Here is a 13959-nt window from a genome sequence, read left to right as displayed (position 1 = left end):
GAGGTTGCTGCTGCAGACAACAGAATTTTTTACCTAAAGGATGGGAGGCTGAAACATTCATCAGTTAGCATCCCCCATTAACCAAGGGTTGTTAACAACTTGTACTTCCAGTCTGTACTTAGGCACTGAGTAAGGAGACATCCTCAGTGGGCTCCAATAGTGTTGAATAAAGGCAGAAAGCAGGAAAGAAAGCAGCATATATTTAAGGTGGAACTCTGTCTGGGCTGCGTGGCTCTGGGCTCCCAGCATCTGTCCACCACAGCTGAGGACCAAGGTTATGTTACATGGGCCACCACAGGCGTCCATCACTGTATGTCATTGTATAATGTGAAACGCAGTTTACTTTAGGATTATTCTACTAGCTATTAGTTGCAACAACTATATATACAGAAACCAGGTGCCCTTCAGCTTTTTAGAAGACCTCTAGTTTTTCACCCTTAACAAAGTTCTCTTTAAATACTGCCAATTTCTTATGGAGTTTTAAGGCTTACTATCTTTTCCAATGAAGTTTTGAGGAAGGATTCAAATTGTGTCTGTAAGCCTATTCAACTCAAAATGATGGCAGACAACTTCAACTTAATGTTTTCACTAACATTTAAGGGTCTCCAGACTCTCTCCAAGTATGCTGATACTAAAATTGATGTGTGATTAGTTAGTGTAGCACCTTTAAATAATATATGATTGAGACTAAACAATACAATTGTATATACTTTTCATTCTTTCAACAAATTTCCTGAAAAAATATTCTGTCAAACACTACATAAAATAATAAAGTTAATGAGCAAGTACCTGCATCAACAGAAGGGAAGATGATGTAATAAAATGTGGCAGATGCTATAATAGAGCTATGAACCTGCTATGTTCCCTATGTTCCATGTAAGGCACTCTAGATCCAGAACTTTTAAATCATGTATTTATTCGACAAAAATGTATCAAATCTGACTACTAGGTATACACTATGTTAAATGTCTGTGGTATCAAAGTTGAACAAAAAACATAGCATTCAGTTATGAGAAAATTCCACTTTCCAGAATACCCTTGAAAACTTTATTAAAGTATTTTTAAAGTAATAAAGTTATTAAAAATTGAATGGGAACATTCATTTTTTTTTTTCCGTAACAGCCCGTTATTCGTTTTACAGTGTTCGAAATAAATGGTATTTACCCTTTAAACAAAGCATTTTCAAAATAACTTATGATTTGGGCTCTAAAAGCCAAAAAAAGTTAAATAGTATCCAGCATATATATTCAGAACCCTTCTGCTAACTTGGCCAAACTGTATGCGAACTTATCCTAGAAAAAGTGCCACAAACCTCATATCACTACGGTCACCTTTCAAGTACTCCCCTTAGGAAGCTATGCACTTACGCCAGTGCCAAGTCTACCCTTCAAAGCAGTTTTGGAACTCTTTTTCTAGAATGGCCATCAGAAGTGTCATCGTATTACCCTTGATGTCCTGAATGTCATCAAAATGTCTTCCTTTCAATATTTCCTTTATCTTTGGGTAAACAAAGAAGTCATTGGGGGCCAGATCAGGCGAGTTGGGAGGGTGCTCCAATACAGTTATTTGTTTACTGGCTAAAAACTCCCTCACAGACAGCGCCATGTGAGCTGGTGCATTGTCGTGAAGCAAGAGCCATGAATTGTTGGCGAAAAGTTCAGGTTGTCTAAGTTTTTCATGCAGCCTTTTCAGCACTTCCAAATAAACTTGGTTAACTGTACAGTTGGTACAAATTCATAATGAATAAACCCTCTGATAGCAAAAAAAGGTTAGCAACATTGTTACAAGAAGTTCGCAAACTTAATTGGCAGACCTCATGTACACACACGCATATGTTAAAAATCGACTCTAAGGATGATTGTTATCATTTAGTTATTAAATCAACCAAGTTTTAAAGGATTGTCTTATTTGAAAAATACTTTTACATTATCGAAAGGCAAATTAAGAACTAAGAACTTCTTGAGATCTGCATCAAAGATCTAGTCAACAGAATAAGAAATGCTGAAGTAGTCAATTTCAACCAATCAGAGCACTCAATCATTAAAAATTAGCGTCATGATGATTTTAATATATTGGCATTTGTGATGATTCAACATCATTCTGATTAATAATTTATTTTCTTACTTTTTATAGGCATCCTATAAAAACACAAATGTATCTTAAACTAAAAAAAAGAGAGAGAAAGAGAGGGGGAAGTGAGGGAAGAGGAACATCTCCAATGAGTATGAGTACATGTGTACATTTCACTTTGCCCAAATAGAGAGAATTCCAAAATTATTTTTAGAAAGCAAAGTTAAAAATATGTGTCCTGTAGCCTAACTTGAAAATAGCTAATAAACATTTTATGGCCAAACTAAAATAATAAATTCAGAGAAATCAGTAATCATTTGTTCAAATACAGTTTTAAGATCAGCTTAAAGCTCTACCTTGTCTAAAAGATAAAGTCATCTGATTGTCTTATAAAATTCTAGAACAAAGTCTACTTTAATATGACTTCTATTTATTACATACTCTTTATATTTGAATTTGTTATGACATTAATTAAAAAAACTAATTAATAATTTAAAACACAAGTAATGCCAATTTAAAGTTGCCAAACAGTTCAATATGAAATCAATGAACTAAATTATTCTAAAGCTTGGCCCTAATATCAAGATATAATAATGGTATAATTATTTTTAAATTCACCTTCACAAACAATAAATATGAGCTACTTTCTATGAAAAAACAATAACTAGGAAGACATTAATAGCACAATCATTAATGCAAGACAGATTTCCATTTTTAGTAATTTTGTGAATAGTTTAATATATTATTACTTTGATAACAACTGTCTTTGTAACAACCAAATATAATGAAATAAGGAGTTATTCATCTTTGCTCTTAATAACCTCAAGGAAAGCTGTATTACAAATCCAAACTCAAATGAACCAATGGAATCCCTAAACTTTTTAGAGGTGATATTTTTTTCCTTTATGAATTAACTTCTCTCCTGTCACCTGGTAGAGCAATTTTCTTTCCGTCAAAACATAACTGAATTCACATATTCCTCAAGAGGGTTTGTTTATCTGCCTCCCACTTGCTTATCTTACAATTTCCCCATATGTGTGCATCTGCCATGCTTATAGTACACTGTCACTTACTTACATATACTGTCTGTTAAACCCCGGTATGATTTTCCCATTAGAAAGTATAAACTGAAAGGCAAAGACTACTTTTGATTTGTAACTTGTATAAGCTGTATCAGTTAATCATGGAGCCCGTTATGGGGAAGAAAGTATTTTATATTTTCACCATGGTGAAAAAATACAGGAAACACCAAAATTATAAACAAATGATATCAGTTACTAGAGTTAAATTCAAACTACAGTTGATAACTGTCAACAGATAACAGTGATAAAAATGCAGTAAAATTTGAATACTTCAAAATTGTGTTCTCAAAATAAGAGTCACAATGTTTAGAAAAGCAGTAGATTCAAAGTCAATTTTCTAGAGAGTCTTCACTATTTTAAGATGATTTATAATTTTTTTTCACTTCATGTTACTGTAAAAGAAAAACTTGTAGCTGGAAATGCAGTCACTCCATTAAGTTCTTTAATAATAGCACACAGGTCTTTTTGGAAAATCTATATGCTTAAGGTAAAATTATTGGTAACAACACAAAATAAATAAGGAGTTATTTATACGTGGAAAAATAAATAGGGGGTGCCAAAGTTCATGTTTTCACATGCCAGGACCATTTGATATTTCAAGTATATTAGAAACACTAATTTTCTCAGTAATTCTATCCTATTTTTCATTTTAAAAAGATATAAAGCACAGAAAATAAGAAACTCAGTAAGTGTAAATGTGAGGCCAATTTAAGATAATAGCCTGTCATTATTCTTGGTGGTTTAGAGTCGTGAGTCATGACACCAAAGATTAACATTGCATTACTGTGGTTCTTAAATGGCATACAATGCATAAAGAGAAGGTATCACATAATTCCATGTACATAAAACTCTAAAAAATGAAGAAAAATCTATAGTAACAAGAGACTGGTGGGATGAGGAGTAGAGAGAGACTGATTGCAAAGGAGCATGAGGAAATTTGGGGGGCAATAGAAATGTTCTATATCTTGATTTTGGTAATGGTTTCAAAGGAGTATACATCTATAAAACTCATTGAATTATACACTTTAACTGGGTGCAGTTTACTGTACATAAATTATACCTCAATAAATTTAATTTAAACAAATGCCATGAGCACAGTAAAAGTTACAAAATAAAAACTAACTGTATTTCATTAAATCTGAGTCATCAAATTCTCTTAAAAAAACTCAAAAACAAAGATTTACCTTGAGTATCACAAACAAGTCTTGAACTTTTAGAAATTCAGAACAATTTATTTGAATTTTACTCAGGTATATTATCAAATATGGACTATAAGATACATTATCTATAGATGACCACATTACCAAATTCAAGTTCAAAGAATCTTTAAAGGTCATGAGTTAAACAGAGAAACTCATGACCAAGTGGAAACAAGTTCAGTAGCTATTTCAAGACATTAAAACAAAGTGTTCAGGACTAGGCTGTCTCATAAACATAGTTAAACTATACACAGGCTAGCCTTCTCAGCATTCTTGAGCACCTAATACAGTGGCACACCTCAAGGTGGGATAAAACATCCAAGGCATTTGGTGTTGAAGCAGCTCCTGAGACTCAAACAAAGAAATTACCTGAAAACCTGTATCTTACAACATGCTACGACTAGTCCTTTCTCCGAGGGCAAAAAACCCAATACTATAATGTACTAAAGAGGTCAGACCTTTTATATAAAAACTTAGAAATGTAAGAAGCAAAAGCAGGCAAAAAAAAAGTTACAGCCATTCTAATACTGAAGAGGCTATAGTTGAGGTAGAAATTCCAGGGACCGCTCAATCTTCGATGTTATAGTACTTAAATGTTATAGTCCAGACAGTACAACTACAGATACACCTCTATTATTTTTAATTATATATTTAACAAACTTAATGCTTCCTATGTGCCAGATGCTGTTTTAAGTACTTTACAAATATTAATTCATTTAATTCTAATACTAACCCATTAAGGCAGATATTTTACTTTACAGATAAGGAAATTGAGATACAGAGATTAAGTCACCTCCTCAAGAGTACACATCTAACCTGGCTGTCAAGTGTCAAAGTCCATGCTTCTAACTACTAGACCACCTTACCTCGCTTTATGAGTTTTTAATTAATGAACTTTCATGGATCTGAACAAAGCTTTGCTCTAGCGCGAAGTCTGATTCTACTAGCCACAAACAAGTAGTCTTTGTCAGTCAAAGGCAGTTATTTAATCGCTACAACTGTATTATTTGTTAGATTTCTGGCAGTAATTTCAACTCGGGCTGCACACTGGTATCACCCAGAAGTTTCATTTAATTGGTCTGCAGTGGCAACTGGTGATTTATTTCAGTACTCCCCAGAAGAATGCACTGTGCTTCCATGGCTCAAAATCATAGGTCTATGGCAAGGTTGTAAACTCAAATGCCTAATGAAATAATGTACAGAACAGTGAGATGAGGGGCAACTGGAAGAGTCAAATTTCCATGAATAAAACTTAATATAAACACAATTTGGCCCACGGTGTGTCTTCTGTGTTTGGAGCACTCTGTTATGAACATATTTATGATAAAAAAAATAGTTAATCCACAATGTAAAACTGAATACATTCTGTACAAGAAATAGAATTTTAAAAAGTCAATCAATGGCATCAACTTCTGCTATTCCTTTGTGAAGCAACTTTACCAATATATGTAGGACCACACAGATCGTTTGTTTAGTGCAAACAAAAGATTTATGAACAAGCTTCTGGGACTTAATTTCTGTATAAATAGGAACAGGAATTTCTACAAAGTAGAGGAATTTCTGGGAATTCCGGAAATGGGAATAAGTGATGAGCAGATGCGCCTCTAAAAGCTGGGAAGCAACCATCTATTTTGAAATAACCCTTGCAATGGGCATCAGTATATCTACACTTAAAGCACAATAAATTAGTACAGTTTAGATCAGTGGATCTCATGTGTTTGGATTTTCCAACTAGTAGTATACAAATTTCACCTCCAAAGTTTAGGAGATTGATATTGGGGTTGCAAAATTTTTATCTGTGACGTTAGAGTATATAAATATAAGTAAATATACAAACATATAAAATATTACTACCATCTTCTAATACCAACACACACAGAAACACACATTATACCATTGCAACACTGCAATATCCTTATCAGTTCTCATTTTTCATTGGCAAAATTTTATTGTTTTTAAAAATCTTTGGCTGACACTGGTACGTGGGAACAAATAGGTAAGGAAGGGGGAGTGGCAGATAAGGAGAGGAGAAATAGAATTCACAGCATACAGTAAAACAAGTTGATTCAACACATATTTACCGAATATATGTTAAAGGCGAAGTACTTTTCAGTATCTAGTCTCCATTATTTACAGTTTTATTTATAGAAAATAGAATGATGTTCACAATGATAATCTGGGTTATTTTTAAAGGGCTATAAATCTAATGTACTCAATTTAAGAAGATATGACCATACATTCATTACAAAAAAATATATATATCCGAAAGTTAAAATTTAAAAGTTAGGAATATTAAAAGATGAGACTCAACTATCTAGAAATATCTGTATTTGCTTCTTTCTTTATATGTGTGTGTGTTTATGTGTCCTAAATCTAAGAGGCATGGTGTTAGGTACTAGGGATGCAAAGATAAAAGGCAGAGTCCTACTCAAAGAACTAAACTTTAGTGGGAAAGATAGACAAGTGAACTGGTTACGTGATAAATACAAGGCAAGCACGACTGTGCTATGGGAGCAGAAGGTAGAAAGAGGAGCACTTACTAATGTAAAATTAGACACTACTGGTGTCTTTCAAGGATTTGTCCTCTGTGATACATTATTATCACTCCATTGGTCAGTTCATCTGCCCTCAAAGGTTCAACTTCCACAGAGAGGGCTTCCAATCTTACACTTCCCAGGTTCCAAACTAAATCATTACTACTATACCTAGAATAAGCCAATTTGTCCATCTCCTCTCTTCTCCCTGTACCCATCCCAAGACACACATTTCCAAACTGGATGGTAATGGCTACTTATACTTCCCCAGACAAGAAATCTTGGCATTATCTGATTCTTACGCTTTACTTTCAATAAAACAGCTCATTCTGACCTTCAAAAAGTCTTTATCTTTCTCCGTTTTCATGATCATTACTATTATTTATGCTAGTAATTCTACATCAAGTTAATATCAGTCTCCTAGCTGATCGCCTTTCTTCGAGATTCCTTCTCTAATATCTAGTTCAGTGTTCTTCAACCCCTTTGTCCATTGTATAATCTATGAAGCTTTTATGTAATAGAGATGTCTGTGTTCCACAAAGTTCTAGAGATGATACTAATGTGGAATTAAGGCTAAGATCCAGTACATTTGTTGTTACTTTTTCCACAAAACAATCAAAGGATCTATACCAATACTTTTGATTTTTATTCTATCTTTTGAAATGTAAAAAACCCCCTAAAAAGATACCTTACTACAAAGATGACTAAAATAACAAAATCAAGTAGCTATTATTATACTGTGTGCCCTCACTGACTTGACTGCTTATCAGTCACTATTCCCTTTATCTTTTAGTGTTACTGATTATTAAATCCTTTTCATTTTTTTACCCTGATAGAATGGCAGTTGTAACTCTCCTAGGACAAAGTTAACAAACCTTTCTGCAGACAGTCTTTACCTTCCCAATTTTGCTGATTGAGGAAAAATTCCAGCACAAAAAGCAGCACTTTTTGATTCTAGATCAGAATGAGTGTGACTGGGAAAAACATGTAAAGAAATAAGAGTAAAATCTCACTTGAAAAAAAAGTAGAACAAAAAGAACCTGTTCAAAGTCTTGGGATCATGGACTTCGTCAGTATTTTAAAGTAGTATTGAAGGCCACCGAAAGAAAAAGAATTAAGGAAATTTCAATTATAAACAGTCTGTTATCCTAATTTTAAAAACAATTTCAAAACTTTGTTTTAGGAAAAACACTAACATTACATTCATTCCTTCATTTTTAGACCTTTTGGTTTTAGTTTAATTAAAATTCTCTAATTCAAAAGTTTTTCCCTTCCCCCCAACAATTGTCTTATTTTAGGTGTTTGCTAAAGAATAATCAATCACAAATGTATTTTTCAGCTTATCCTAAACTTTTCAAATTCACCATTTATCTCAAACTGAACAAGAAGTGGAATAATCAATGAGAATTAAACATCTAAACTTGGCGATTTAGTTGTTCAGTCTTAAAATGCTGCTCATAATTGTTAATCTTTGTAACACAATTTTTTCTGGATTTAGCCTACAGAGCCAAGCCATCCTGTGTTCTCATTTTCTGGTTCAGTATCAGTAATCTGTCTTGTTTATTTTTACTACTTTTATATTATCATTGCTATAAATAATGTGAAATTTTTTTATCTAGAAAGTAAAAATAAAGATCACCCATAATCCATGATCTTGAGAATACCACTGTTAACAGGTTAATAATGTGTATTTTTGTTTCTCTCTGATTAACTTATAAACTGCATGGGTTTATGTGATGAAATGTTTTAATCAATTCTGATATATAAAATAAATTCAGAGAATGAATAAACTGATGAAATTTGCTAAAGCAAAGACAGTCACAAGATAGGTTAAAAAATCAAAACTAAATTGAAAGAAGATCATACTTTTATTCCTAAAAACCACAGCCTTTATATGTTCTTGGAATTTTTACATGATTTAAATTTGGAGAAAGAGATGACAAACAAAATAACAATCATTCTAGTAACGGGATTATGTGACTAGGATTACAGAAAAAAACCATACAAAGACAACTGAAAATACACATGGCTCTACTTCAGCTCTGAATTAGATACAGAGAGCAAAACTGTTTCTTATTTAAAAGCTGTCTACAACGCATATGATATATTTAAAATATTTTTTGGTTTACACGAAGATTATATTTTTAAAATTCTGTATAGCAAAGACAGAAGACACCTATATCTGCAAGCATATTTCCATTCATATAAATTCAATCTAAAAGACTATCCCTCATCGAGTAAGACAAAGAAACAAAAACTCACAGACACAGTCATCAGTTTAGTGGTTACCAAAGGATAAGGGGAGAGGGGGTTGGTAGGAGAGGATAAAGGGGGTCAAAAATATGGTGATGAAAGGAGAAATGACCCTGGGTGGTGAATACACAATGCAATATGTAGATATTGTATTACAGAATTGTACACTTGAAACCTATATAATTTTACTAACCAATGTCACCCCAATATTTAAAAAAACGAGCATTTAATAAAAATACATAAATAAATGACTGTCCCTTATCTATAAATGGCTGACACCAGAAACATCACTTGTCATCACCACTGCTAAACATTTCCCTACCATTTCCTCTTGGTAACTGCTTCAAATATCAGCACTACCTGGAACACTGACCTTTACCTCTAATTCTCACTTTACCTTATACAAACTGGCAAAGGATCTCTAAGTGGTGACACAGGACAGGCAGTGAAATGGAGTAGAGAATGGGAAAGTGGTAAAAGAAGAGTGCATTAAATGTACTTGCTAGTCTTTACCACTAGTCTATCCACTACCCCACACCCCAAGACTACTCATCAACAAATTATCAGTTGGATAAATGGATTGGTAAGGGTGGAGAGAAATCTTTCTCTACCACAGCAGAAAAATCTTATTTTCATTTTCAGCCCTGTTTCATTTTTTTTATTAGTGTCAGGTGTACAAAGCAACAGTAACAGACATTTACACCCCTCACAAAGTGATAACCTCCCCCGACCCCCCGCAGTCTACTACCCTCTGACATCTTATATAGCTATTACAATACCATTGACTATCTTCCCTATGCTGTATTCCACATCCTGTGACTATAGAAATATATGTGTAACTAAATATATAAAATTAAATATATGTATGCATATACAGAGGGTGCCAAAAAAATGTATACACATTTTAAGAAAGGCAAACTATATTAAAATTGTAATACATACCGATAACAAAAGATGAATACAAGTCACATCTAACTTCTGTGGTTACAAGAGGTGCTCAAAGTCGTTACCATCAGCGTCCAGACACTTCTGATTATGGCGAACTACTGCTTGAGCAACATTGACCAAAGTGTCCACTTGTATACATTTTTTTGGCACCGCCTGGTATATTTAATTACAGTTCACATTCAATATTATTCAACTTCAGCTTCAGGTGTATATAGTACATTGGTCAGGCATCTACACAGACTACGAAATGATCCCCCTAAGTCCAGTGTCCATCTGGCACCCTACATACTCTTTACATCAATTTGATTCCCCATGCTGTATTTCATATCCCCATGACTATATTGTGACTACTAATTTGCACTTTCTAATCCCTTCACCTTCTCCCCCTGCTTCATTTTCAATTTCACTACCAGAGATAAGAAAAAACTGTATTTATCCAACCATGCACTCATGATCCAGTTCTTACTCCTGTCCTTACCATCCAGAGAATTTTTTGCCTTTCATCATTCTACCCCAACTTATTTCCTTTCCAAATCTCTCCCCCCAAAACCCACAGCTCACATAGCCTCAGCGCAGCTGATCATTCCTATCCGTTTATATCCTCTTACCTAACACAAGTTCTAGAGCTGCTTCCTATTTCTCATTTTCCCTCCCATTCCAGCATCTGGAGTCACCTAATGGCTTGGAATTAGGAAGAAAAAAACTATTATTCCTACAAAATATGTACAGTGCTAATGATGAACTATCTAAACTTCAAGCAAGTTATTTTAGTATTTTGGGGATTCAGCTCACTTGTGTGAAAAAGGAAGGAACTAGTTTAGGGCACCACTCCAAAATCTGGTTGACAAATTTCCAGTTCCCATAATATGGATTCTGAAAATATACATCTGAAATGGAATGCAGGAATTTTCTAAAAGGCACCCAAGATGAGTCTACTGATCAGCCATGCTTGGGAATCACTGATAAATGCTAAGGTTCCTTCTAGCCTAACATTCCAAGATTCTAAGCTGGAATTTTCACTGCATATTCTTATAGGAATATTGTTATAAAAGGAGTATAGTTTCCAGTTACTGGTATTAGAATTCAGGTATGTTACTGATTAAATAGGCCTCCCTAACCAGACCCAGCACCTAAGCACCATTTATATTATTATTTCATGACCAAAACTGACTTGCAAATGACGTGTAAAAATGTTTGCAGACTGGGGACCAACCATCAGCATTACAATAATACTAAGATCTCAAAGGAGAACACTAAAAATTATTTCTTTGGGATTATTTTGTACATAATCAGTCTTTTTCACAGATGGCTTTTTCACTGATTTTTGTCAAATCACAACTAAGATTTGCCCTACATGTGAGAAAAAAGGTACGAAGGCATGCTCATTAGGATCTTTTACTTTTGTTAGTTCACTGACTGGGCTTTGTATATTGCTGGAATAAAGCCTAGAGAATTCTAGATCATTGGTGGAACTCAGGGCATTAAAATGCCTAAAGAACAGTCTCATTCAAATGTTTACAGACTGCCAGGACTTTACCTGCCTAGAAGCACACTAGATCATTCACTTATGAATTACGTGTATCTATTCTAGCTCTGGTAACTTCCAGCTACCAATTCTCCTTATGAACAAGTGTTTCTTTGGTTAATATTCAGGCTTAAAGACAAGTTTCAACATGTGGGAACTAAACAAGTATAAACAGCACTTGAAGACACGATGATACATTAGCAGTGTGTTAATTAAGTGGAATCTATTAATTTATGAGTAAATAATAAAATTATTTAGAAAGGTAAAAATAGTAACTGAATTAATTACATGCCTCATTTTTTTCTTTAAAAATATGTACTTGCTTAAATTTGTACAATACAGCATGATAAAGTGTCCATTTATTTCTTCATTTCTCTCAACATATAGTGAAAATCTATAGCGAATGCCATTATGTAAGTGCATTCTCTGAATATCAAGAATGATGCAATGGTCGCTATGGTAACTACTCATTCTATTGAATAAATTGTGGGCTGTGGTTTAAAACATTCTTTTAAGAAACAAATTTCAACATCTTAACTATGTCTGGTAAGTCTTCTTCTATTGCTACCTACTAAACAATAACTACAGGTCATCTTTGAGAATACTATTTAAGCAGCTATTTAAATAGCTAGGCGTGAGTTGCCAAGGGAAGAAAACTGAATTTAAAGTTTGAAAAATGAAACACATCAACTATGCTCAAAGGAACAAAGACAGTTTTAACCTTCTTGAGTAACTGAAAAGTGTAAATCAAAAGTAACATGATTTTATGCGTCCGTTCCATCAATTATCATAATTTTGCTTATAATCCTAAATTAAGTATAAGACTAACACTAAAAGACTGCCAATTTTCAGTTTGCAATTAAGCTAAATCCAGACCAAGTAGAGAGTTATCCCTCATTTTGGTCTTTAGAAGAAATTTCTCCTGAGCGTATGCAAAAATGGAATTTTCATTCAGTGTATTATAAAATAGCTCTGTAAAACAGCCTATATTTAAAAGTGCCAAGGATAACTGTAGACCCCAACTATAAACACTCCTTAGGCCAAGCAAAAGCTACTAAGGCTTCCTCCTTTGCTTAAGATCTTCCACAGCAGGGTTCCCAGCGACGGCTGGCTTCTCTGGGGAATCCGTGTCCTTAGGATGCTATTCAAAAGCTAACAGCTATTTTGAGAACCTGTTCCAGATCTCTTCCTCCTCCGCCTAAACAAACACAAGGTCGAGCATCTTAAGTGTGGTGAGGATGGAGACCTCACCACAGGGCAGGGATGGAGACCCTTCCCCTTTGGACACCTGCGGACTTCGCCGCCCTGGATGCCAGTGCGAGGAAGCTCGGGCACCGCCTGGCTAACCCCGTAGGAATGAGGTTCTAGGAAGGCGGTCTGACCCGGCAGCAAATCAAACAGGCTGGTCACGCGTCAGCGAGTGAGGGGGCAACTCAGGATTCTCTTTCAGTCCTTCTTTCTCAGATGGATTTTACCTGCCGTCGTGTTTTACCTTCACGTCTCTCGCAACGAGCGACCTCCACAATCTCCATGAGGGTGTGCGTGTTTGTGTGCGTGAGAATAATCTTGGCACTTAGGGCTGGGGCCTCACTCAAGTTCCTCCACAGGCCTGGAACTCTCCTGAAGGGCCCTCGAAAAAGGGGCGGGAGGAGTGCGCCTGACGCCGACGGAGGACTCGCCCGAGAAGGGAGTGGGAGAGCGGGCCTGGGAGAGCGTCACTGGCAGGGGCTGACGTGCAGCTCTTTCAGGTTGTAATGGTGGCCCCTTGGCGGGAGTGGAGAGGTGACAAGGGGCTGGGGGCGATGCTGCCTCCCCTCCCCCCGCTCAGCTCGCTGTTTACCTTCCCGGTACTTCTTGCGGAGCCGCCGGTGGACGCTCTTCACCACCCCGGACAGCTTCTCCTGCTCCAGCTTCCGCTCCTGCTCCCGGGGCGGCGGAATGCTCGGGAATCCAGCGCCGTGTCCGCGAGCAGCGCTTCGGCCGCCGGTTTCAAGCTCCATATCTCTGCTGCCGCCGCCGCCGCCCCTCGGACCCTGACGAAGGAAGTGGGGAAGGAGGCAGCAGCGGAGGCAGCAGCGGGAGGAGGTAGAAGAGCCGGAGCGACGGCCTGAGGGGGAGCTTACCCAAGCGCACAAGCTGGTTGGTGGACTACCGAGGGCTGGGCGGAAACGGAAAAGGCCGAGAGCCAATAGACGGAGAGCGCCGGGTTGGGGGGGTTCCCACCGGGTTGTTTGGGAAGGCGAGCAGCTGGAGGAGGCGGGGCTTGCAAGCTGAGAGGAGCTGAGGCGGTGGGAGCGCTAAGGCCCACTGCTCCTGCCCCTTCCCCGCTCCTCCCCAGATTCTATGCG

At 36.3% G+C, this 13959-nt stretch overlaps 1 protein-coding gene across 1 annotated transcript in view; it reads right to left on the bottom strand.

The window, feature by feature from the left end:
• Positions 1–13738, bottom strand: part of SAMTOR (S-adenosylmethionine sensor upstream of mTORC1) — a 107584-nt gene extending 93846 nt beyond the window's left edge. The window contains exon 1 of the mRNA XM_019714252.2: positions 13452–13738. Coding sequence (XP_019569811.1) covers positions 13452–13611 — 160 coding nt within the window. The 5' untranslated portion in view covers positions 13612–13738. The remainder of the gene's footprint in view (positions 1–13451) is intronic.
• Between the last annotated feature and the right edge of the window lie 221 nt (positions 13739–13959).

This window comes from Rhinolophus sinicus, linkage group LG11 (genome assembly GCF_036562045.2).
Source record: "Rhinolophus sinicus isolate RSC01 linkage group LG11, ASM3656204v1, whole genome shotgun sequence".
NCBI classification, from domain to species: Eukaryota; Metazoa; Chordata; class Mammalia; order Chiroptera; family Rhinolophidae; genus Rhinolophus; species Rhinolophus sinicus.
This window is presented reverse-complemented; position numbering and strand designations above follow the sequence as displayed.